The sequence below is a fragment of the Monodon monoceros genome, unplaced genomic scaffold (genome assembly GCF_005190385.1).
Source record: "Monodon monoceros isolate NGI ecotype Baffin Bay Population unplaced genomic scaffold, NGI_Narwhal_1 Super_Scaffold_6, whole genome shotgun sequence".
Classification (NCBI taxonomy): domain Eukaryota; kingdom Metazoa; phylum Chordata; class Mammalia; order Artiodactyla; family Monodontidae; genus Monodon; species Monodon monoceros.
In genome coordinates, this window is record NW_021703783.1 from 41,859,546 (window position 1) to 41,882,964 (window position 23,419).

General features: G+C 40.5%; 1 protein-coding gene across 6 annotated transcripts in view; it reads right to left on the minus strand.

Annotated features, from left to right (window-relative positions):
• The window catches only part of TESPA1 (thymocyte expressed, positive selection associated 1), a 154,343-nt gene that overhangs the window by 4,479 nt on the left and 126,445 nt on the right, over nucleotides 1-23,419 (minus strand). For all 6 annotated transcript variants that reach the window (XM_029204710.1, XM_029204708.1, XM_029204709.1 and 3 more), the window contains 7 exons: nucleotides 20,599-20,648; nucleotides 19,773-19,826; nucleotides 18,991-19,027; nucleotides 18,620-18,718; nucleotides 13,661-13,869; nucleotides 11,293-12,089; nucleotides 10,038-10,131 (listed from right to left, as the gene is read on the minus strand). In XM_029204710.1, the coding sequence (XP_029060543.1) occupies nucleotides 10,038-10,131; nucleotides 11,293-12,089; nucleotides 13,661-13,869; nucleotides 18,620-18,718; nucleotides 18,991-19,027; nucleotides 19,773-19,826; nucleotides 20,599-20,648 (1,340 nt within the window). The remainder of the gene's footprint in view (nucleotides 1-10,037; nucleotides 10,132-11,292; nucleotides 12,090-13,660; nucleotides 13,870-18,619; nucleotides 18,719-18,990; nucleotides 19,028-19,772; nucleotides 19,827-20,598; nucleotides 20,649-23,419) is intronic.

Sequence of the window (23,419 nt, forward strand, 5' to 3'; positions counted from 1 at the left end):
CAGATAAAGGGAAAGCAAAGGAAGAGAAACGAAGATGCAAAGAAGTGTAATGGCAAACACAAATTCAAAATAAGAAGTTAAATTTCCTTGTTGAGAAATAGGCTTTGCCTCCACCCCCCTTTTCTTAAAGCATGGTTCTTTTGTGTGTGGGGAGGGGTGATGAGAACTCTTAAGATTTACTTCCTTAGCAACTTTCAAATTTGCAATACAATATTATTGACTACTGTATCCAGGCTGTATACTATATCCCCATAGCTTATTTATCTTATAACTGAAAGTTTGTACCTCTTGATCCCCGTAACCCATTTCACTTACCCTCCAACACTTTACCCCTCTGGCAACCCCAATCTGTTCTCTGTATAATGAGTTTTGTTTTGTTTTTTTGTTTTGTTTTGTTTTTAGATTCCATATAGAAGTGCAATCATATGGTATTTGGCTTCTCTGTCAGACTGATTTCCTTTAGCATAATACTTTTTTTTAAACGTTTTTATTGGAGTATAATTGCTTTACAATGGTGTGTTATTTTCTGCTCTATAACAAAGTGACATATACATATATCCCCATATCTCTTCCCTCTTGCATCTCCCTCCCTCCCACTCTCCCTATCCTACCCTTCTAGGTGGTCACAAAGCACTGAGCTGATCTCCCTGTGCTATGTGACTTCTTCCCACTAGCTATCTATTTTACATTTGGTAGTGTATATATGTCAATACCACTCTCTCAATTTGTCCCAGCTTACCCTTCCCCCTTCCCGTGTCCTCAAGTCCATTCTCTAGTAGGTCTGCGTCTTTATACTCTTGAAGTCCATGTACGTTGTTGAAAATGGTAAGATTTCTTTTTTTAATGGCTGAGTAGTATTCCACTGTATACATATACCACCTCTTCTTTATCCATTTATCCATTGATGGACACATGTTGTTTCCATATCTTGGCTATTGTAAATAGTGCTGCAATGAACACAAGGGTGCATGTATCTTTTCAAATTAGTGTTTTCATTTTATTTGGATAAACACTCAGAAGAGCATTTACTGGTAGTTCTAATTTTAATTTTTTGAAGAACCGCCATACTGTGTTCCATAGCAGCTGCATCAATTTACACTCCCATCAGCAGTTCATGAGGGTTCTCTTTTTTCCACATCCTTGCCAACACCTGATATTTGTTGTCTTTCTTACCATGTTGACAGGTGTGAGGTGCGATCACATTGTGGTTTTGACTTGCATTAGTGATGTTGAGCATCTTTTCATGTGCCTATTGACCTGATCTGTATGTCTTCCTTGGAAAAACGTCTATTCAGATCCTGCCTATTTTTTAAATAGATTGTTTGTTTTTCTTATTAATTGAGTTATATGAGTTCTTACATACTTTGGATATTAACTGCTTATTGGGTATATGATTTGAAAATATCTTCTCCCATTCAGTTGGTTGCCTTTTTATTTTGTTGATGGTTTTCTTCACTGTGCAGAAGCTTTTCAGTTTGATATAGTCCTATGTATTTACTTTTGCTTTGTTTCCATTGTTTCTGGAGTCAGAGCCAAAAAAAAAATATTGCTAAGATCAATGTTAAGTAGCCTACTGCCTATGCTTTTTTTTTCCTAGGATTTTTATGATTTCTGGTTTTACATTCAAGTCTTTAATCCATTTTGAGTTAATTTTTATGTATGGTGTAAGATAGTGGTCCAGCTTCATACTTTTGCATGTGGTTGTCTAGTTTTCTCAACATAATTTATTGAAGAGACTCTTCTTTCTTCACTGTATCTTCTTGCCTCCTTTGTTATAAATTGGTTAACCATACATGGGTGGGTTTATTTCTGGGCTCTCTTATCTGTTGCATCAATCTGTTTTTATGCCAATGCCATATTGTTTTTATTACTATAGTTTTGTAGTATAGTTTGAAATCAGGGAGTGTGATGCCTCCAGCTTTGTTTTTCTTTCTCAAGATTGCTTTGGCTGTTCAGGATCTTTTGTGATTCCATATAAATTTTATGATTGTGTATTTGATTTATGTGAAAAATACCCTTGGTATTTTGAAAGAGATTGTACTGAATCTGTATATTGCTTTGGGTAGTAAGGAAGTTTAAATAATATTAATTCTTCTACTCCATGAGCATAAAATATCTTTCCATTTATTTGTGTCTTCTTCAGTTCTTTCATTGATGCCTTATAGTTTTCAGTGTAGAGACCTTTCACCTCCTAGGTTAAATTTATTCTAGGTATTTTAATTTACTTTATGATGCAATTATAAATGGGATTATCTTCTTAATTTCTCTTTCTGATAGCTCATTGTTAGTGTTTAAAAATGCAACAGACTTTTGTATATCAATTTTGTATCCTGCACCTTTACTGAATTTGTTTATTAGTTCTCACAGTTTTTTGGAGGAGGCTTTAGGGTTTTCCATATATAAAATCATGTCATCTGCAAATAGTGACAATTTTACTTCTTTCTTTCCAATTTGGATGCCTTTTATTTCTTTTTCTTGACTAATTGCTCTGGCTAGGACTTCCAGTACTATGTTGAATAAAAGTGGTGAGTGTGGTCACCCCTTCCTTGCTCCTCATCTTAGAGGAAAAGCTTTCAGCTTTTCGCCATTGAGTACGATGCTGGCTGTGGGCTTGTCATATATGGCCTTTATTATGCTAAGTCATGTTCCCTCTATGCCCACTTTGTTGACAGTTTTGATATATTTAAGTTGATAGCAAGTTAAGTTTGAATGCATTCTAAAACTCTATATTTTAACGCCCCCATCCACATTTTGTGGGTTTTATTTTTATTTATTTTTGTTTTTTAATTGAAGTATAGTGGATTTGCAATGTTGTACAAATCTCTGCTGTACAGCAAAGTGACTCAGTTTTACACATTATACATTCTTTTAAAATATTCTTTTCCATTATGGTTTGTCCCAGGAGATTGGATATAGTTCCCTCTGCTATATAGTAGGACCTTGTTGTTTCACATTTTGTGTTTTTGATGTCACATTTTACATCTTTTTATTTTGTGTACCTCTTACCTAATTATTTTAGTTCTAGTTATTTTTACTGCTTTTGTATTTTAACCTTCATACTGGATTTATAAGTTATTAATCCACTACCTTTAATATATATTTACCTTTACCAGTGAGATTTTCACTTTCATATGTTCTCTTGTTAGTAACTAGTGTCCCCTTTTTTCAGCTTAATGAAGGTTCTTTAACATTTACTGCAAGACTGGTTTAGTGGTGATGAACTCCTTTAGCTTTTGTTTGCCTGGAAAGTTCTTTATCTTCTTTTCAATTCTAAATGATTACCTTGCTGGGTAGAGTATTAATTGGTTGGAAGTTTATTTCTTTCAGCACTTTGAATATATCATGCTACTCCCAGCCTGCAGTTTTTGCTGAGAAATTGGCTGATAGTCTTATGGAGGTTAGCTTCTGCATAACAAGTTGTTTTTCTCTTGCTATTTTTAAGATTCTCTCTTTATCTTTAACTTTTGACATTTTAATTATGATCTTGGTGTGGCTCTCTTTGGGTTCATCTTGTGTGGAACACTCTGGGCTTCTTGGATCTAGACAGATCCAGACATCTAGTCTGTTTCCATCACCAAGTTAGGGACATTTTCAGCCATTATTTCTTCAAATATGTTTTCTGCCCCTTTCTCTCTTCCCCTTCTGGTACCCCTACAATTCAAATGTTATTCCTCTTGATGTTGCCTCATAGGTCCTTTAAGCTATCTTCACTTTTTAAATTTCTTTGTTCTTTTTGCTGGTCTGTTAGGTGAGTTCCACTGCCATGTCTTCCAGATCACTGATTCTTTCTTCTGCTTCATCTAGTGTGCTGTTGAACACTGCTAGTGTACATTTCAGTTCAGTTATTGTATTCTTCAAACCTGTGATGTTTGTTTTCTACTTTCTTTTATTATCTATAACTTTGTTTAAAGTTCTCACTGTGTTTATCCATTCTTCTCCTGTGTTTGGTGAGCACTTTAATGACCATTACTTTGAACACTTTATCAGGTAAATTACTTGTCTCTATTTCATTGAGGTGTTTTTGTTTCTTTTCCCTGGGTTTTTATCTTGTTCTTTCATTTGAAACATATTCTTTGACTCCTCATTTTTGCTTGACTCTCTGTGTTGTTTCTATGTGAAATAGCTACGTCTCCCAGTCTTGAAGGAATGGCCTTGTGTAGGAGATGAACCTTATCATTTAACCTTTCCCTAGCTTGTTGTCTCTCAAACATTTGTGTTTGTCTAAGCAGCCTGATTTATTCTGGGTAGGTCCCAGTTGTTGAGGATGTGCCAGGACCTCTGAGTGTCCTAGAGGAGGGATCTCAGTTTGGGGCTGATTGAAAGTTAGACCTTCAGGCAGCAGCTTTTAAGATATGCAAGTATATACGGTCCTGTGGGACTGAAATTGTAGACTCTGCTGGCATCAAGACCAAGAACCCGGAGATGTCCCTTTGAGAATGTTGCAAAATTCTGGGCTCCAGTTGAGTGTATAAGCACCTTTCTGGGAGGTACTGGTGAGCTGTAGTGAAGTCAAGTGAGAGTACTGGCTAATGTTCCCTGAGAACACTTCTGTAGCATCTAGATGTGTGGTTAACTTGAACTCTACTTCTCAGGCTGATGCTCCAGGACAAGTAAATAGGCCTTTTGCATGGGAAGACTGGGGGTTGTTTCAGTCTGCTGTCTGTGCAGTGCCCTGCGGGTGGTAGCCTGCCAAGAACTCTAATTGTTTCAGACCTGTGGAGCCCAGAAAGGCAATCCTACTGGCCATCAGAACTAGGCTGACTCAAGGAGCATTCCCCGTGTGGGCTGTGCTCACCTGGCCACTTTGGTAGGGCCATGGGGGTGTACTGTGCAGCGGCAGGTCACTCACCTGGCAGGTTAAAACATGTCTCTTTAGGAAACTTGTAAATTCTTTGTTTCTCTGAAATGTATGTCAATCTTTTTTAAAGGCAAGATCAGCCCCTTGAAACCTTTACAAACCAGAAATGTCTCTCTCAAGGATATGGAAGCCACTGCTTTGAAATGTATCAAGGATCATAGAACCCCCATCTCCCAGTCTCCAGTCTAACTTAGATGCCTGGCTCCAACTGCAAAACCACGAATTGCCATAAAAACGTGAGAGGTATTTATTATTCCTTTGGCTAAAGGCAATAAGCTAATATGGTTGGCCACCTCAGTTATCAGGTGAATCTAGGATGAACTATGTGTGAAAAATGGTGCTGTCAAGTCCTCTTACTTGAGGACTAGTTATTGTTTATTTTGACAACATGTATGTAATGGGTTGTATCTTCTTGGATATATAAGAGGGTAAGACCCCTTTCTGTCTCTGCAATCTCTTTAGCACATCCTTTGCCTGTGATGCACATCATATTCTGGTTTAATGTTTATTCAAAAACATAACTTTTTTCTTTCTCTTATACCTTTCCGGAGAGGGATTCTGGGGTGGCAGAAGGTTTTGTTTTTAATTATATTTACCCCACAGACACAAAACAACCTTGGTAAGAAATGTAAATGAGGCAGAAAAATAATCATCACATTCTCATAGTCCTCTCTCTCTTTCCTCTCCCTTTTCTTGTCTCTCCCTACACTTCCTATCTGATAGTTCCTCTTGAGAATTTATTTTGGTATAAAAATAACTGTGCCCAGGGTCATCACCTATAAAATGGGGAACAATAAAGCAAGCGAAATCACAGGATTAAATGATTTAATTCCCACAAAGTGCTAAGGATAGTGTATGACATGTAATAAGCACTATATATATTTGTTATTGTTAATATTATCATATGGCAAAATCTTTCATCAAGGAGCAAGTCTGTAGCTACCTGGCTCACAGAGTTTCCACCAAGCACAAACAGATAGTGTGTTGAGTTACCCACCATTTGGGATTATCTCAGACTAGTTCTCTTCTTTATCCTGTGCTCTGCACCAGCCTCCCCACCTAATCCTTCCTGACTCTTCTCCCACTGCTGCTAGCAGTGTTGATAATAAAATGAAACCTCTCACTTCTAGATATGATCACTTCACAAACAGGATATATATTATGCTGTACTACCTCAGATCTGGTAAAAGAAACAACAACAACAACAAAATAAAAATAAAAATATTCTCCTTAGCAGTGCTTCTCATAAATGTGGTAAAGGTCAAATGATTTAAATTTCAGCAACAGGGCACCAATAAAAGGGCCATGAAGTTGAAATTCTTGAGCAAGGTGCAAATTATGAGGGATGAGTGTCATTCTTTGCCAGGAACTTGGAGGAAGATTAAGACTTCTCTGGAAGAGACTAAAAGATGGAGCGGGAGGGATGAAAGCTGATAGCTGGGAACAAGATCCTCTTTTAACAGAAAATGTGCCCTTGTGCTAATTGCAGAAAGGTGCTCATCTTATATAGATAAATTAGGGGAAAAAAATAAACTCTCTCTTAGAAGAAGAAGACCCTTGAGATTATGGAAGGTAAGCTCAGTAGAGCTGGGTTCCAACCCCTATTTGCCTCTTCAAGTGAGTGTCTTTGTGAAATATGAGGACCACACAACTAGACACAGCTACTGGCTGGGTGCTGCTACCACTTTCTATCCATGCTTGCACCTCTCCTATGCTTGACAACAAGTAGTAGATTAACACCTGGGACTAGATACAGAGATCCTGGGAGATAATTACAGATCCTGGAAGGGGCAGTAGATCTGAGGAACTGTCCCACCTAGTTCTGCCTTTGATGGTGGTGAGTGAATTTCCCTATCCGTGTTTCTTATGCAGTCTTTAATCTTGCCAGTGCTGAGCTGTTTTCATAGCTACTTCCCACTCCATGTGATCTCTTAGAGGATGATAGAGGAGTGGATTGAGAGAGATAGCTTATAGCTTTGTGAGAAGATTAATAAAGAAACTCATAGAACATTGGAATGATTTGGGAACCACTGTGACCCCCTGCCTCAGCTGAAGTCTGTGTCAGTGAAGGAGAGATCTCTCATTTTTCTAGGGGAATCATAAAAGGAAAATCTATAAAATCACCTCCTCATTTACCTGAGAGGCTAAGTGCATTGAATTTCTAAAGTTACTGTGTTTCATTGAATCTGATAAAACATTGTTTGTAAGACATAATTAATTTTGTATTCCATTAAGAAGACAAATATATGTATTATATATATATATATATATATATACACACCCACACACACAAGTATATTGGTTGACACTGCCAACTGTTAGACCCATTCTATTTCAGAGATATTCAAGTGCAGAAAAATGTACATCTTAGAATAAGTGAAATACAGCATCTCTAAACACAGTAACTCCTGCTGTAATGAAATCCCATCACCTAGCAGAAAATGGAGTCTAGTTACATCTAGTTACTTATTTGAAATGTTTAACTCCTAGAAACCTCCTCCCTGGCAACTCAATTCCAATCTTTCTGTATACTGACCTTTAGTCAAAGATGGGACGTTTGTGAGAGGAACTGACGTTTTGGGTATTGCATGAATTGTCTAGAAAGGTATAATCATATAGATCCTACACAGCCTGCTTTGCTGGACAAATCGGCATTTTCTTGTGCGAGGCTGACATCTGCTGGACAAGTAACACTTGAGCAAAGCTTTGTTTTGCTATTTTAGAATAAATTAAAATTTTTGGCAGGGAAACCTAGCTGTGGTGCATATACTCCACATTTTCTATTCGAATTTTATAAGTTTAGCAGTTAATTTTCTTTTCAAATTTTGTATGCTGTGGCTGAGCTTCAATGAGCTTTAGAATGACAGCTTACCCTCAGGGCAACTTTAATATGTGAGGATAAAGCCCTTTAATTAAACTAGTCTTTCTTAACCCTCATGGGGTGTCAGAATCACTGTCTGTGAGAGACTGTTTATAAAGATGGCCACAGCAACCCTCCCATTCCACATTGCCTTTTCACAGTGTGACTTTGCCACTCCTATTTAAAAAGTAAAGTCTGTTTTCCTTCCTTTTGAATCTAGGTTGGCTTTGTGCTTTGATTTCAGCAATAACATGTGGTAGAGGGGGCACTGTACAACTTAAAACATATCCTTAAAAAGAGCCACTGCGACTTCAGTTTTTGCTGAACATCCACGTAAGAAAGACAAGTTAGACTACTGAAGAATGACTCACCACATGGAGAGAGTGCCTGCCTGCCTGCCGGTCAGCAGAGAGATTCAGCACCAAGGCCAGCGCCAATAGGGTGAGCCCATTTAGACCTTCTAGTCCAGCCCAGTCAACTAGCCAAAAACAGCTGCATAAGTGAACCCAGATGAACCAAGCAGAAGAATCCCCCCCCCCCCAGTAAACCCACTAAACAGCAAGAAATCATAAATAAGTTTTCCTTTAAGTCACTACATTTGGGGTGGTTTATTATGCAAAAATAGGTAACTGCTAACACGAGGAAACTTTAAAAGAAGAATAAACAATGATGCCCAAGTCCAAACCTAAGAGATTTGTATTTAATTTTATTAGGTGGAGCCCAGGAAATAGCAATTTTTTTAAAAGCCTGTAAGACTGGGATTCACTGATCTAAATATTTTGCCCATGATTACCTTTTCTAAAATCAGTAGCAACAGCAACGTCGTAACGGTTATTCCAGCATATGGTGCATTACCTACACAAACTCTCTGTCAGGTTTCATAGGAGCAAACAAAGTTAAGTGAGTTTGGCAAGATTACTGAGCTAGTAGGAGGTAGGTCATTTGACTCCACATCTTAAATTTTTTCAACTACATATAGTAGATTGCTGTCTTCTGACATTTTACCTCTTTTGTGAGTGACTGATACATACAAGCTATATACCTGGAGATGAAAGTTATGGGTAAGAGAGAACGTAGAGTGATTAGGACCCTAAACCCACAGATAATTAGAATTAAAGGAGTTGGAATCATAAAGACCTTTGTGATTCTGGACCAGTAACAATGAAATTTTGGTGTCAAACAAAAAGCTATTGGACTAGGAAGTGCAGTAAATAGTACTAAGACGTTCAAAATGGAGGGAACCCTAAGCAAGATGATTAAAAATCATTATCTATGATGCCATATTCTCTGTGGTCCTAGTGGATAGTCAGTTGAAGTACCAGGAGATTAATTTCTGCTTAGTTTAAATAATAAAACTTTAGTCAAAATTTTCAAAAACTAAAGGAAAGCTCTGAAAGAGTTAATACTCGAAATTCATATCTAGAGGAAAGACATTTTAGCTGCAATAACTACCTACGTGAGATTCATTGTCCTTCTTTGAGGAGAGAAGGAGAGCTATGTACATCAGACCCTAGCTGCAGAATGGAACTCAGAGCCTAAATGAACATACATGTGAGATACATTGAGGACTCTTGCCTAAGTCCTATGATTTGGGCTGATTAGAAAGTAGCTAAAAGCAGGTGCTGGGGTATAAATCTCCATGGTTGGTCTTCATCTGGTTGGTCTTCACCTGTTGCAAACTACAATGCTTCTCAAACTTCAATGTGCAAGTAAATCACCTAAGGATCTTAATAAAATTTGATCCATTAGGTCGGGGGTGGGGAAGGGCTGGGATTCCACATTTCTAACAAAATCCCAAATGATGCTAATACTGCTGATCTGCAGACTACATTTTGAATATTAAGGTTATACAGAATTTTCCCCCCGAGCAACAGTTCTCAGACTGTGATCACCAGGCCAACAGCATTGACATCACTTGAGAATTTGTTAGAAATGCAAATTCCTAGGCCCTGTCCAGATCTATTCAATCAGAAACTCTGGGAGTTGGGACCCAGCCATCTGTAGTGTCACAAGCCCTCCAGGTGATTTTGATGCTAAAGTTTGAGAGCCACTGATCTAGGAAAGTATTTATCCAGCCATAATAGAATTACACTAGGAGGTTTAAAACAAAAAAAATCAGTCCCTGGGCTCCACGCCATACCAATTAAATCAGAAGGCAGGATGTGGGACACTTCACTGTGAGTATTTTTAAAAATCTTCCCATGTGCTTACAATGTGCAGTGAGGTTTGAGAAACACACACACACACACATACACACACACGAGAGAGAGAGAGAGAGAGAGAGAGAGAGAGAGAGAGAGAGAGATCCACTTCACTTACTTCCTGAGTCTTTGCCAGCAAAAGTCTGGTAGAGGTGGTGGTTTCTGGATCTGCTGGGCCAGTGGCTCTCTTCCTCCTCACTGTTGCTTTGCACCTGTAACCAAGATCCCGGCAAAACTCAGTCAGTGCCAGTGTTGGAGAAAAGTGCAGAATGGCAGATACCTGTAAAGGAAAGAGGCTGAATGTACTTGAGAGACTTGGCCTCTTCTCTTGTGGTAGGAGCCTGGTAGTGAGGAAGGCAGGAACAGCTCTACATTCAATGAGAGGTGACATACATGCAAATGACACTGCAAATCATCATGGCTTCTCTTTGTGGCAAGGATCTGAGGGCTTTTCCTCGAGACTCTAGCACTTGATGGCAGTACTGTCCATAGACCCAGGCAAGAAGAATTCCAAGTTTTAGAGAGCTCACAGGATGAAGAGTTGGTGGACCTAGAGGATGTGTCCACTTTGATCTTGTACTACCCCTTCTAGACCATGCTCTGGATACCCAGAATACCCCCAAATGCTATTCAAATGGCCCCAAGCCTGTTTCAGGGAAATGCATTGGCTTTGCCTCGTGTCTGTTCTCTCAAAGACCAGCCTTTCTCCTAATGTATGCACTCCCAGGCCTGAGGGATGACTAATGGTGGTTATATGTGTGGGTAGGGGGTTTGTGGCATTTGTATATGCAGGCTGGGGTGTTCACATATGTATGTGCAAAATCCCTTATGGTGCAGGGCAGATCTGGCCATGGGAAGAGAAGGGGACAGGATGGGGAGGGTCTCTGCCCACCCTGCCATGTTCTAGCACTGAAGTCCTAAGAGTGAGAATTCTAGATTTGAACCTGAACTTCTAGGACTTTGCGGTTACATGCTTGTCAAGGTAGAAGAGAAGATTTCATTTACTCGTGTTTAGCCTAGTGTGTAACCTCTATCTGTACTCTTGTGTGGATCCCACAAATGACAGGGGCAGGTGTGCTTGATGAGAAACTTCAATGAAGATCAGATTAGATAAGGAATTAGAAAAATAGTGCTAGAAACCTGGGCACTCTTAAGAAACCAGGCTCATTTCTTTTTCTCCCTCCTTGTATATTAACCCATTCCCAAAGGTTTCTGAATATAATTCAAGAATTGAAAAAATAAAATAAATAAATAAATAAATAAAAAAGAATTGATATATCTGGCAAGGAAAAGGAGCCTGGACTTCCTTTACCCAAGGGAGGGAATCCAGAGCCTTTCTCTGCCAGCCTCTCCCTCACTTTCAACCCACTCACCTCCAAGTCCAAAGTGTCCTGCAGCTGCTGGGTTAGAGATCGGTGCAGTTCTGTTCTCTCTTGGCCCTGTTTCCATTTCTGTTGGATGGTGGACAGGTCCAGTGATTTAACCTTCCTGCCCATGGGATTCTTCTGAAACAGACTCTTTCTTGCTCTGCTCTTTCTTTTCCAGAAGGTCTCATCCTTGGCTGAATGGGCTTCCTTACTGGTGGCTTGTAGACCCCACAGCTGTCTCTTTACCTGTGCAGGGTCTGTGCTCCACTGTAGATCTGCTCTGGGCAGAGAATGTGTGCAACAGGGGTTAGAATCCAGAGTTTCTGATGGTTCTTGCAATGTGGACATCCCCTGCTGTGTTTCCTCTTTAAAGCAGAGGGCACATGGACAGGAAGAAGTGGGCAGCTTTGTACCCCTGATGGGGGGCACAGGATCTCCCTGTGGGACTGGCCCAAACCCAGGGTCTTGCTGGAGGACCAACTTCTCTCCTCGCACTCTGTCCATCACTTCCCACACCACCTGGTCTAAACTGTTCCTTTTGGGGGTGTGGTCGGGTGGTGATAGCCTATCTCGTGGGCACGTGTACAGGCACATCTTGGAGATGGCTTTCCGGAGGCGCTCTCTGGGTGAGTGAGGTTCAGGTTCTGGGGCCAGAATCTTGATGGATGGCACATCAGTTGCGTTGCAATTCCAGAACATGTGGGATGGTGTGAACTTTTGGACAGGGGTCTTAGATACGTAGGAGTACAGACAGAAGAAGGCATCGGCGGTGACGGCCAGTGTTTGCACTTGCTTAAACCTGCCTGAGTGCAAGAGTTGAAGACGGTGAGTCTAGGGGGTCATCAGCCAATTACTTCTTGAATCTTTCCCTTCAACAGCCTTCCTAAAACTCAAAATTCAGAAAGAAGGTGCCATTTTCTCTACCAGCGTTTCTCCCATTTAGATTTCTGACACCCAGGATTCTCTTTCTTGACCTTCTTGACTTTTTGACTCCCTATCCCAAATAGTCCAAAAATTAATTCTATACGGGATGAAAAACTTTTCTGTATCTTGATTTAGCATATCTTTTCTGCTGTCAGTATACAATGGTCTCTATCACTGTGTTTGCCTTAGATGACAAACATGACTAAAAAGGGCAAAATTAACATTATTTTCTTAGTAAGAAAACTTTAGGGTTATAGAAGTCTTCTTTGATAGCAGCAAATCTGAGGGATAGCAATTACTAGGCAATGGACAGAGGTAGAGAAATTTAGATGGACTATATCATTTCTGCTAGACTTTGCTTCTCAAAGTGTGGCCAGTAGTCCAGTAGCATTGGCATTACTTGGGAATTTATTGCAAATACAGACTCTCAGACTGTATCCCACACATTTTAACAATATCCTTCAGTAATTCACACATACACCCATGTTGGAAAAGCACTGTGATAAACCATATATCCCTTAAACTGTAAGTGTCCTAAAGGCAAGAATCATGTTTCTCTTGCCTAGCTGCTGTCCTTCCGGAATTTAACAACTAATTATGTACTTGGCACATAAAATAAATTCAATAAATCATCCTCAATCTTTAGTGTGTGAAAGAATCATCTAAAATGCTTGTGCAAATACTCCAACTCAAAATCCTTGTTCCAGCAGGTGGAGCTCAGAAGCGTAGTTTTACCAAGTTTTTAAGTTGAATCTGTTGCAAGGAATCTGAAACAGCACGGTCAGAAACACTATGTTGGGGGGCTGTAAAAGAATATAATTTGAAATATATTGTAACACATAGAATAAAATAGAGTCTTTATCCCTCATCCAGGTAGAGAAGCCCTCTCCTATCTTTCCTTAGTATGGAATTGGGACAACTTAAATCATTGTTTCCCTAGACGTGGTCTAAGGATTATACATAAGAATCATCGGCGTGCTTACTTAACATAAATATTCCTGAGCCCTTCCTTCTCTGGAAGAAAAGCCTATGAATATGAATGTTTGATTAACTCCTGCACAATTTAACATAATTAACAGAACCACTGCCCTAAATGGAAATGATTTTAATGTAGTGGCTATAAATGGGGAACATTCAATAATTCCAACTGAGAAATAGAAAATGGGGACAAGATTTAAAGACATTGTTCCTATTTGATTCAGCTGAAAGAGAGAAGATCTAAAGAAAGTAATAGTGATATGAGGTCTCTTGAAGACAATTTCTTCAAGAGAGAGAAGAGAAGTCAGAGTTCTCTATCTTCACTGAAGACAGCATAGGAAGAAACAGACACAAGAGACAAAGGGTCGAGTGAAGCTGACCAAGAGAAAGTAGTATTTAGAGCCACTGATCCCTGTTGTGAATGACTGCAGGCTGGGAGAGAAGTTGAGCATATATCCGTGGTAACACTCACTGGCCAGCATGAGGCACGGGTCTTCCATTTCAATCCTCCGCACCTGGGACTTCAGGAAGAGCTGGAAATCAATGCCTTTGGCCTGAGACGGAGTGGTGAAAAATCGGGCAGGAATTCGAGAAGTGTCTTTGTGGTCCTCCTGGCCAAAGCCCAGACTGAAAAGGACATCTTCTGCATCTTCTTGCACCTTGTCCAGAATCTCTGAGATGCTGCAAAGAGGGGGTTTGGGTAAACAAGCAAAGCTTTGAGACACAGGGTAATCCAGAGTTATCTAATAAAAGTGTCAGGAGACTGAGGTACCTTTCTGGCCATTTCTCCATCTGCCACTGTGACTGAGAAAAGCTTTCACTGCTCTGAATCTAAACTCTCTGTCTGAAACACGGGAGTTACAATCTCGCCCTGGTTTAAAAATTGAACGAGATTCTGTCATGACTACAGTGATTACAGATGAATGAAAATTTGCTATGAGAGGGATCTGAAAAATCAAAAGCAGTCTAGATGCAAAGAAACCTTGCAGTTGTGTTATTAACCTGTCAGTTCCCACTTGCACGTACTGTGACACAGCTGGCTTTTGCCAAGCGCTTTGTAACTTGCTACCCAGCTTGTGCCAGTGGCTGTGTGGAACACCCAGGCAATGAGTGTGTAAGGAACATAAAACTCATTTTATTCTCACCCTGAGGATAAAATTTTATCTATACAGGTATGCTCAAAACCTGATTTTGAGAAGTAGGCCCCTTTACAGCACAATTTCAGGACAGAAGTCCTGCATTACAGACCAAACACTTTCCCTCTGTCTCTGTCTCTGTCTCTCTCTCGGTATGGCACCAACGTATGTCTACATCCAAAGCTTGGTAGCACCAAGCTGGGTGACACTAGAGCTCACCAACTACGTGTTCCAAACAACCATGTGGGTAGGGGAGCTGTGAATTATTTGAGGCTTTGACTAATCACTGTTACTCTCTTCAGAAAGGAGGCTAGGCTTTTTGATCCAAATCAAGACCATCTTATTCAAGTAATAGCTGAATAATTGGAATCCCTGGATCTATTCTCGTGCATTCCTCCTAACTGCCAATTTTTTTTTTTTTTTTTTTTGTGGTACGCAGGCCTCTCACTGCTGTGGCCTCTCCCGTTGTGGAGCACAGGCTCCGGACGCGCAGGCTCAGCGGCCATGGCTCACAGGCCCAGCCGCTCCGCGGCACGTGGGATCTTCCCAGACCGGGGCACAAACCCGTGTCCCTTGCATCGGCAGGTGGACTCTCAAGCACTGCACCACCAGGGAAGCCCCTAACTGCCAATTTTATCTTCATGATCCTAAGTTTCCTTATCTGAATTGTGGGCATACGACTAGATCACCGAGGAGGGGGGAGATCAAGGTGGCAGAGAAGGAAGATGCTGAGTTCACCCACCCCAACGAACAGATCAAAAATACATCTCCATGAGGAGCAACTCTCGCTGAAAACACACTGGAGACTGATACACTCTTACACAGCCAAGGCTGTAAAGCAAGATCTACACGGAATTGGGTAGGAAGAGAAGAGAAACAGTCAGGTCAGGACCTGCATCCCTGCAAGGGGACACAGAGGAAGAGGGGGATTACATGGGCTCTGAGATCCTCCCTGGGGAGTGGGTGGTTCAAACCACAAACTGGGCACCCCAGCCCTAGGGTCTGACGCTGGGCAGAGGAGTCCCATTAGCTGGCTTGAAAACCAGTGGGACTAACAGGATGGCTGCAGGAACCCTAGACTCTGCTCGCGAAGAGAGCGCACTCGCTCGCTGACTCCCTGAGACAAGGAGGAGGAAGCAGATTGAAAGTGCCTTGACTCTGGCCATCTTCCTGTGACCCACACGGGGCACCCACTATAGTTCCTCTTGCTCCATGGTGCAGCTCTCCACTAGGGTGAAGGCTGCCATTACTGTGAAGGGTGTGTAGCTGTGGGCGATGGAGCTGGCTTGGACCTGGCGCTACACGTGAACCGGGCGATGGCAGCCATTACTGGCGCTCCCAGCAGAGGCAGATGGAGAGCGGTCTGGAACTCTGACTCATGTGCCAGGACCGCTCCCCAATGGGCCCTTGCTTGCAATGGGCACCTGCCCCAGCCCTTCTTGCTCCAGCCCTGCTCCCCTCTGGGGCGAAGGTACCAATGCTGGGATGCAGGAGAGCACACACTCAGAGGGAATGGAACCAGCTCAGACCTGACCCTCAGGAATTCTGCTCCAACAACTTAGGACACAGTCTTGCCCCGGATAGGGTGCTGTGAGCCACTGAGCACAGGAGAAGCCCTGGCTCACACCAGCCTCTGGCTCTAGCCCTTCCATCCCCAGCCACAGCTTCCACTAAGGTGACAGCTGCCAGCACACCTCGGGGGGGAGAGGTGACTTGTGTCCACTTCAGACCCGGTTATAAAGCTATAGTCATCAGAGCAGTTTGGTACGGGCACAAAAGTAGATATATAGATCAACGGAACAGAATAGAGAGCCCAGGAAAAAACCATGCACTTACAGTGCATGATAAAGGAAGCAAGAGTATACAATGGGGAAAAGACTGTCTCTTTAATAAGTGGTGCTGGGAAATTGGACAGCTACATGTAAAAGAATTAGAAAATTTTCTCACTCTGTATAAAAAAATAAACTCAAAGTGGGTAAACACTGTTCCATAAGAACAGAAGTCATAAAACTCCTAGAAGAAAACACAAGCAGAATACTCTTTGACATAAATTGTAGCAATATTTTTCTGGATCTCTCTCATAAGGCAAAGGAAACAAAAGCTAAAATGGACAAATGGCACTTAATTAAACTTAAAGCCTTTTGCACAGTAAAGGAAATCACTGATAGAATTAAAAAACAACTTACTAAATGGGAGAAAATATTTTCAAATGATATGACTGATAATGGGTTGATATCCAAAATGTATAAATAGCTCATACATCTCAATATCAAGAAACAAAGAACGTAATTAGAAAATGGGCAGAAGACCTCAATAGACCTTTTCCCAAAGAAAACATACAGATGGCCAGTAGGCACATGAAAAGATGCTCAACATTGCTAATTATTAGAGAATTGAAAATCAAAACTACAATGAGGTATCACCTCACACCAGTCAGAATGGCCATCATCAAAAAGTCTACAGGGCTTCCCTGGTGGCACAGTGGTTAAGAATCCGCCTGCCAATGCAGGGTACATGCGTTTGATCCCTGGTAGGGGAAGATCCCACATGCCGTGGAGCAACTAAGACTGTGTGCCAAAACTACCAAGCCTGCACTCTAGAGCCCAAGAGTCACAACTACTGAGCCCGCATGCTGCAACTACTGAAGCCCATGCGCCTAAAGCCTGTGCTCTACAACAAGAGAAGCCACTGCAATGAGAAGCTTGCGTACTGCAATGAAGAGTAGCCCCGCTCGCCGCAACTAGAGAAAGCCCACGTGCAGCAACGAAGACCCAACACAGCCAAAAATAAATTAAAAAAAAAAAAGTCAACAAATAATAAATGCTGGAGAGGGTGTGGAAAAAAGGGAACCCTCCTACACTGTTGGTGGGAATGTAAATTGGGCAGTCACTATGCAGAATAGTATGGAGATTCCTCAAAAAAACTAAAAACAGAGTTACCATATGATCCAGCAATCCTACTCCTGGACACATATCCAGAAAAGATGAAAACTCTAATTTGAAAGATACATTCACTCCATTGTTCATAGCAGCGCTATTTACAGCAGCCAAGACATGGAAGCAACTTAAATGTCCATCAACAGATGAATGGATAAAGAAGATGTGGTACATATATATACAATGGAATATTGCTCAGCCATAAAAAAGAATGAACTAATGCCATTTACAGCAACATGGATAAATCTAGAAATTATCATACTGAGTGAAGTAAGTCAGACAGAGACAGATAACTCTCACATGATATCACTTATATGTAGAATCTAAAAAAATGATTCCAATGAACTTATTTACAAAACAGAAATAGACTCACAGACATAGAAAACAAACTTAAGGTTACCAAAGGCGATAGCAGAGGATGGGGAGAGATAAATTAGGAGTTTGCAATTAACACATATACACCACGATATACAAAACAGTAAACAGTAAGGACCTACTATGCAACACAGGGAACTATACTCAATATCTTGCAATAACCTATAATGGGAAAGAATCTGAAAAAGTATACCTATATACACACACACACACACACACACACACACACATATATCTCTGAATCGCTTTGCTGTACCCCTGAAGCATTGTAAATCAATCAAATACACTTCGAAAAAAAGTTTTAATGCAGATATTTGAGTCTCATCTCCAGAGATTCTGTGTTAACTGAACTGGGGTGTTGCCAGGACTAAGGTTCAATAAAGACAAATCACTAAAGAGAGATAAGAGCTAATAAGGTCTCAAATTCAAACTCTGACTCCAAATTCCAAACAATTTTTATTATAGCACACTAGTTTTCATCACTTTCCATCTTGTTTTAAAGTTATTTGTGTGTGTATTTTGTTCACCCTATAGGCTTGGTGGGCTCCTGCGGGCAAACTCTTTGTCTGCTTCATCTTCGAATTCCACACAGTCATTGCCTGGCCTGCATTTGGGGGTACAAAATTATCTGAATGAATCAATGTTTTATTGCCTCAATCAACCAATCAATTAATACATTCATTGATTGTTTACTGAGTACTTATAGGTCCAGGAACTGTGATGGTACCGATACTACACCTCTTGGGGTACAAGGTGCAGGGGAGGAGACACCTGTATTTTACACACAGCATCCAGCTCTGAGCAGTAGATTCCTCTGCATCCCTGCTATTCTTGAAGCAAATATTGTTATGCTTGTCAAGTATGTGACTACATAAAAGCTCTAGCAGTATATCCCAGAAAAAAAACTGGCAACGGTTCTTAGTTCCATTCTCTTCTACCTCTCATCTTCCCCGCCCTTACACCCCTGCCAAACTTGGCACCTACCTTGAACTAGTCTTGTTGGTCCCACCAGTCATGCTACTGGAAGCCAAACTGCAGCCAAGATCCAGTAGCTGCCCAGGCCGGGCTGTCTCCAGGAAGCTCCTGCAGGGATCAACGCTGAAGTCATACTAATCTTGTGAGCAGTCTGCACCCTGGTCCCTAGACATGCCCTGCTGGGCACTGTCACTCCATGCTGGGTACCTTTGAACCATCTACTGTAAAAACTCAATCTATGGTCTCATTCCGAGTTGGAAATCTCACCTCTATTGTGAATCTTCAGCTCTTTGTTTTTAATTTCTTGGACTCTGACACCCACCCCAGTTCAGTAGGTCCTGAAGGAGACATTGTTCAGCCTGGCTCAACTGAACACTTACCTGGAGAAGAGTTTGCTGTTGGCGGCCAACAGTGTGGCTGGACAAGGAACAGAAAGGCAAAGAAAAAGTTAGAAGGGAAAATGCAAATCACCTAAGCTGTCCCTCCGAGCTTAAAACTCAGCCCCCTCTGTTCCTCTCTGCCACTACTATAGGCCCCTGAATCCCATGAACTCTGTTCTTTATATAAGTATCTGAAGATTATCAAACACAGACCTGGACAAATACAGCAGAGAAAAACTGGCCCCGAGCCTCTGAACTTCTGAACCATGCCTGGTGTCCAGACAAGAGTTTCTCTGTCCTGAGGAGGACAGAGTCATTCAGGCACCCAGGCTAGTGTTCCTGCCTCACCACGTGAGTCTCTACGGGTCCCAGAAGACACTGGTAGGTTGCGGTACCTCCATCCTTTATCCCAGCCCTTATTTTCCTCCAATGGAGTCTCTCTCTTACACCCAGTACTCAGACTGCTTGGGGCTTCCTATACAGAAAACCATCTCAAAGATGTCTGGGCAGCCACTTTTATGGTGATTTTATATATTCAGGGGCCAAAGGAAAGCTCCAATGATGGACCAGTAGATGTCTTGATAGGCTGGTGAGGAAGTATTTCTGGGCATGTGACACTTTCTGAGTTTTCCATTAGATCATATGAGATTGCCCTTTCCCTGCAGATAAGACTCCAGGGATGGGCTGCTTCTTTCTGCAGTTCTCCCCTTCCATTCTATCCTTAATTCATCCAGTAGATAGCCTCTTCCTCAATTCCAACCTCAGAGAGCTGTGCCACTTACCTTCTGCTCCGAGGGTCAAGTCATCTTCAAAGCTGGTTCCATGGCTGGGGCACCCTGTCAAATAATAAGGCAAAGGCTGCAGAAAATCAGGCTTGGACTCACACACGCACACACACAATCACACATTAGTATACACATCTACAACCACACAATTACATCATACATCCACATGTTTGAAAAACTACCCCAGCCACACAGATACTAACTCAGAAGTCACATTCATATTTTGATTTAAAAAATCACGTAAAAACTCACCTACAATTAACCTGTCCCCTATATCACATAGTCATGTACACAATCCTCTTCCAAAGAATTGGCACGTGGGGGTATGCACTCACACATAAATATACAGACACACATTTTATTTTATTTTGAATTTTATTTTATTTATTTTTTTATACAGCAAGTTCTTATTAGTTATCCATTTAATACATATTAGTGTATATATGTCAATCCCAATCTCCCAATTCATCCCACCACCACACCCCCGTCACTTTTCCCCCTTGGTGTCCATACGTTTGTTCTCTACATCCACACATATTTTATGAAGCTCGTTTTCCATAGCAGTGGTTGTTAGCTGAGCAGCCACTAACAGAAGCTAACCTTTGAGGACTAGTCAGCCTGTGGGCTCTGACCCAACACTTACTCTATCCTCTGGGCCTCCTGGACTGTCTTATGACCACTAATAGGTGTTCTGTAGGCAGTGAAAAGATAGCATCTTACACACGTGCACACACACACACACACACACACACACACACACACACAGCCGTGTCGCTGTCTAAGGTAGAGGAACAAGAGGAGAAAGAACAGAGCCTCTGCTTACCGTTGTGGATCGGCTGTCCTGCTTCCTCAAAAAACCCTTCTTCAAAGTATCTAAAAACCAAAAAGAATCTCATAGGTTTAAATCACTACATTTTCGAAAGGGCTTTTCTTCAAATATTTCCCACAAGTTCACGTAATTTTCCAATGAGAGTCAGTAGTATTTAAACTGCTTTTATGTTGAAGAAAATGGAGAGTGATGATTTGACTGACAAATCCATAGCGGTAGCCAGAAGGTGCTGTATTTTATTTTATTTTATTTATTTTTTTTGTTCATCACATTTATTCATTTTCATCCTAATTAATAATAAATAGAATTAGTTAAAGCAGGAATAATGGATTCGAGATTTGTTAGATAATGGATTTGAGAGTTGTTAGAGATCCTGCCAACACAGAGACACACAACACAATTTCTTACATAAAATAATTTTACATCCCAAGGGAATTATCAGTATGATACACACACACACACACACACACACACACATATATATACATAAAACTTCATAAACTGCCAAGGTGCTGTATTTTAGATTGTGCTGTCATTGTGCTGATAACAGTGTCCCAAGTCAGTTTAGCAATGATTCTTCAGTAGCTAGGAAATAGGAAAGATACGGAAGCAAAACTGGAGAAATATATTTACAGAAGCAGGGGTCTGGGTGCCATAAACTTTCCATCAGAAATACAAATACTGAAACTAAGAAAAAACTTTTAGGAGGTCATCTTATCTACCTACACCTCCTTCCTTTTCATTGAGCCCCATTGTTGCTGAATATCACATCTTTCAGGAAGCAGCAGGAACCGCATCTTGGTTAGAGAGTACATTTCTACATTTTGAGATATGGGCTTATCAAACATTTACTGTCTCCACGGGAAGAACAATTGGAATTCAGCATACATGGTAGTGAGAAACAACTTAAATGAGGAAGAAATTCGCTGTCTCAAACGGGTGATTGAAGTTGTCTGTGGAAAAAGCTTTGAACAGGGACCGGAGCACCTGGATTCCAGTCCTGGCTCCTGGCTGCTGCTATGTTCCCAAATATTAAGTAAGGGGATTTAGATGCCTAGATATTATCATTATCTAAGTTCACTTCAAACACCGACGTGCTGTGAGTTTTATAGTTGGCTTTCCTGAAAGTTTTAAAAATGGAAGTTGCACGTGATGCTTTGAATGTAATCTCAAATGGAGGCTGGAATAGAGAAGAGTTGTTCAAGTGAGTTAACAGGGAAACTGACTGGAGAGCATCCATTGGAGCTGGTCTTAAACAAGCCTTCTCCTTTATCAGTCTCCAGAGATCTAGGCACCTCTCAGGCTATTGGAGTATCAGTTCATGAAATGTTTATTAATGAAAATGGGCTTACCGACTCAACGTCTGTAGAACGAGCTGTGTTTAATTTTACAAAATAAATCCCTACACATATAGACATCTTTTGCTGGTACTTTCCTTTCAATAGTGAAAAAATCAACAATATTGTCTAAAATCTGGATTTTTACAAGTCCTCATGAGAAGAACTGTACATCAATATATGCTATAAAATGTGGAATGATACTCAAGGTAATTAAGAATGGGTAACTCTAATAAACACAACTAGAACTACAAATACATACTTCTCTTCCTAATATATAATTACATAAAGATATATATTATAATACTACAAACGTGTTAGTGTATATATAACATTACAAATATTAGTATAAATTAATATTTCCTATTACTATTAAAAAACATTATGATAACAATACAGTCAACTACTAGAAGGCTGAGATCTACTGTTGCATTTAATGCTTGTGCTGTAGCTACACAGTAATGCAACTACTAAGGCCTACAATTACTATAACTACAATAAAACACACTACTGTTACACTTCTAGGTATGCAATCAATGGAAATGCCTGTATACGTTCACCAACAGAAATAATGTTTATAATAACTCAGAATTGGCAGACCCCCAAATCTCTAGTTCTTGTAAAATGGAGAAGTTGCATGATCAATAGACAATGCTACACAACAATGGAAAAGAATGAGCTATTGCTGGATGCAAACACATGGATGAACATCACAAACATAATGCTGAACAAAAAAGGACACATAAAACAGTGCATATTGTATGGTTCTATTTATATAAAGTTTAAAAAGTACAAAATTTATCTTTGATGCTACAAGTCAGGGTATTGGTTACCCTTGGAAGCAGGGCAGTGAACAGAAGGGGACAGAAGGAGCTTCTGGAGTGCTGGTGATGTTCTATTTCAGATTTCATCACTATATTCCCTTTGAGAAAATTCACTGAACCATGTATTTAAGACTCGTTTATTTTTCAGTAAATACTTTATACTTCAACACAATTTATATTGCTATTATTTTATATTTATACGTATACATCTGTATATTTATATACAGCTTTATTTAGGTATAATTGATACACGAGGAACCGCACATACTTAATGTGTGCAACTTGATGAGCTTGGACACAGGTAAACACTTGTGATACCATCCATCACCAATCGAACTAACAGACACATCCAACAACTCCCAGAGTATCCTTATTTCCCTTTGATTTTTTTTTTTGGAAGTAAGAACACTTAATATGAGATTTACCCTCTTAACAAATTTTGAAGTGCACAATACCATATTGTTAGCTATAGGCACTATGTTGTACACCAGGTCGCTAGAATTTATTCATCTGGCATAGCTGAAATTTACATCCATTGAGTTGCACGACAATTTATATTAAAAAGAAAAATGCTACTGATATGTATGCCATACTTCAATAAAATTTACATTTAAAAATACCACTGATAAAATTCCTTATTTGCCCAAAGCAAAA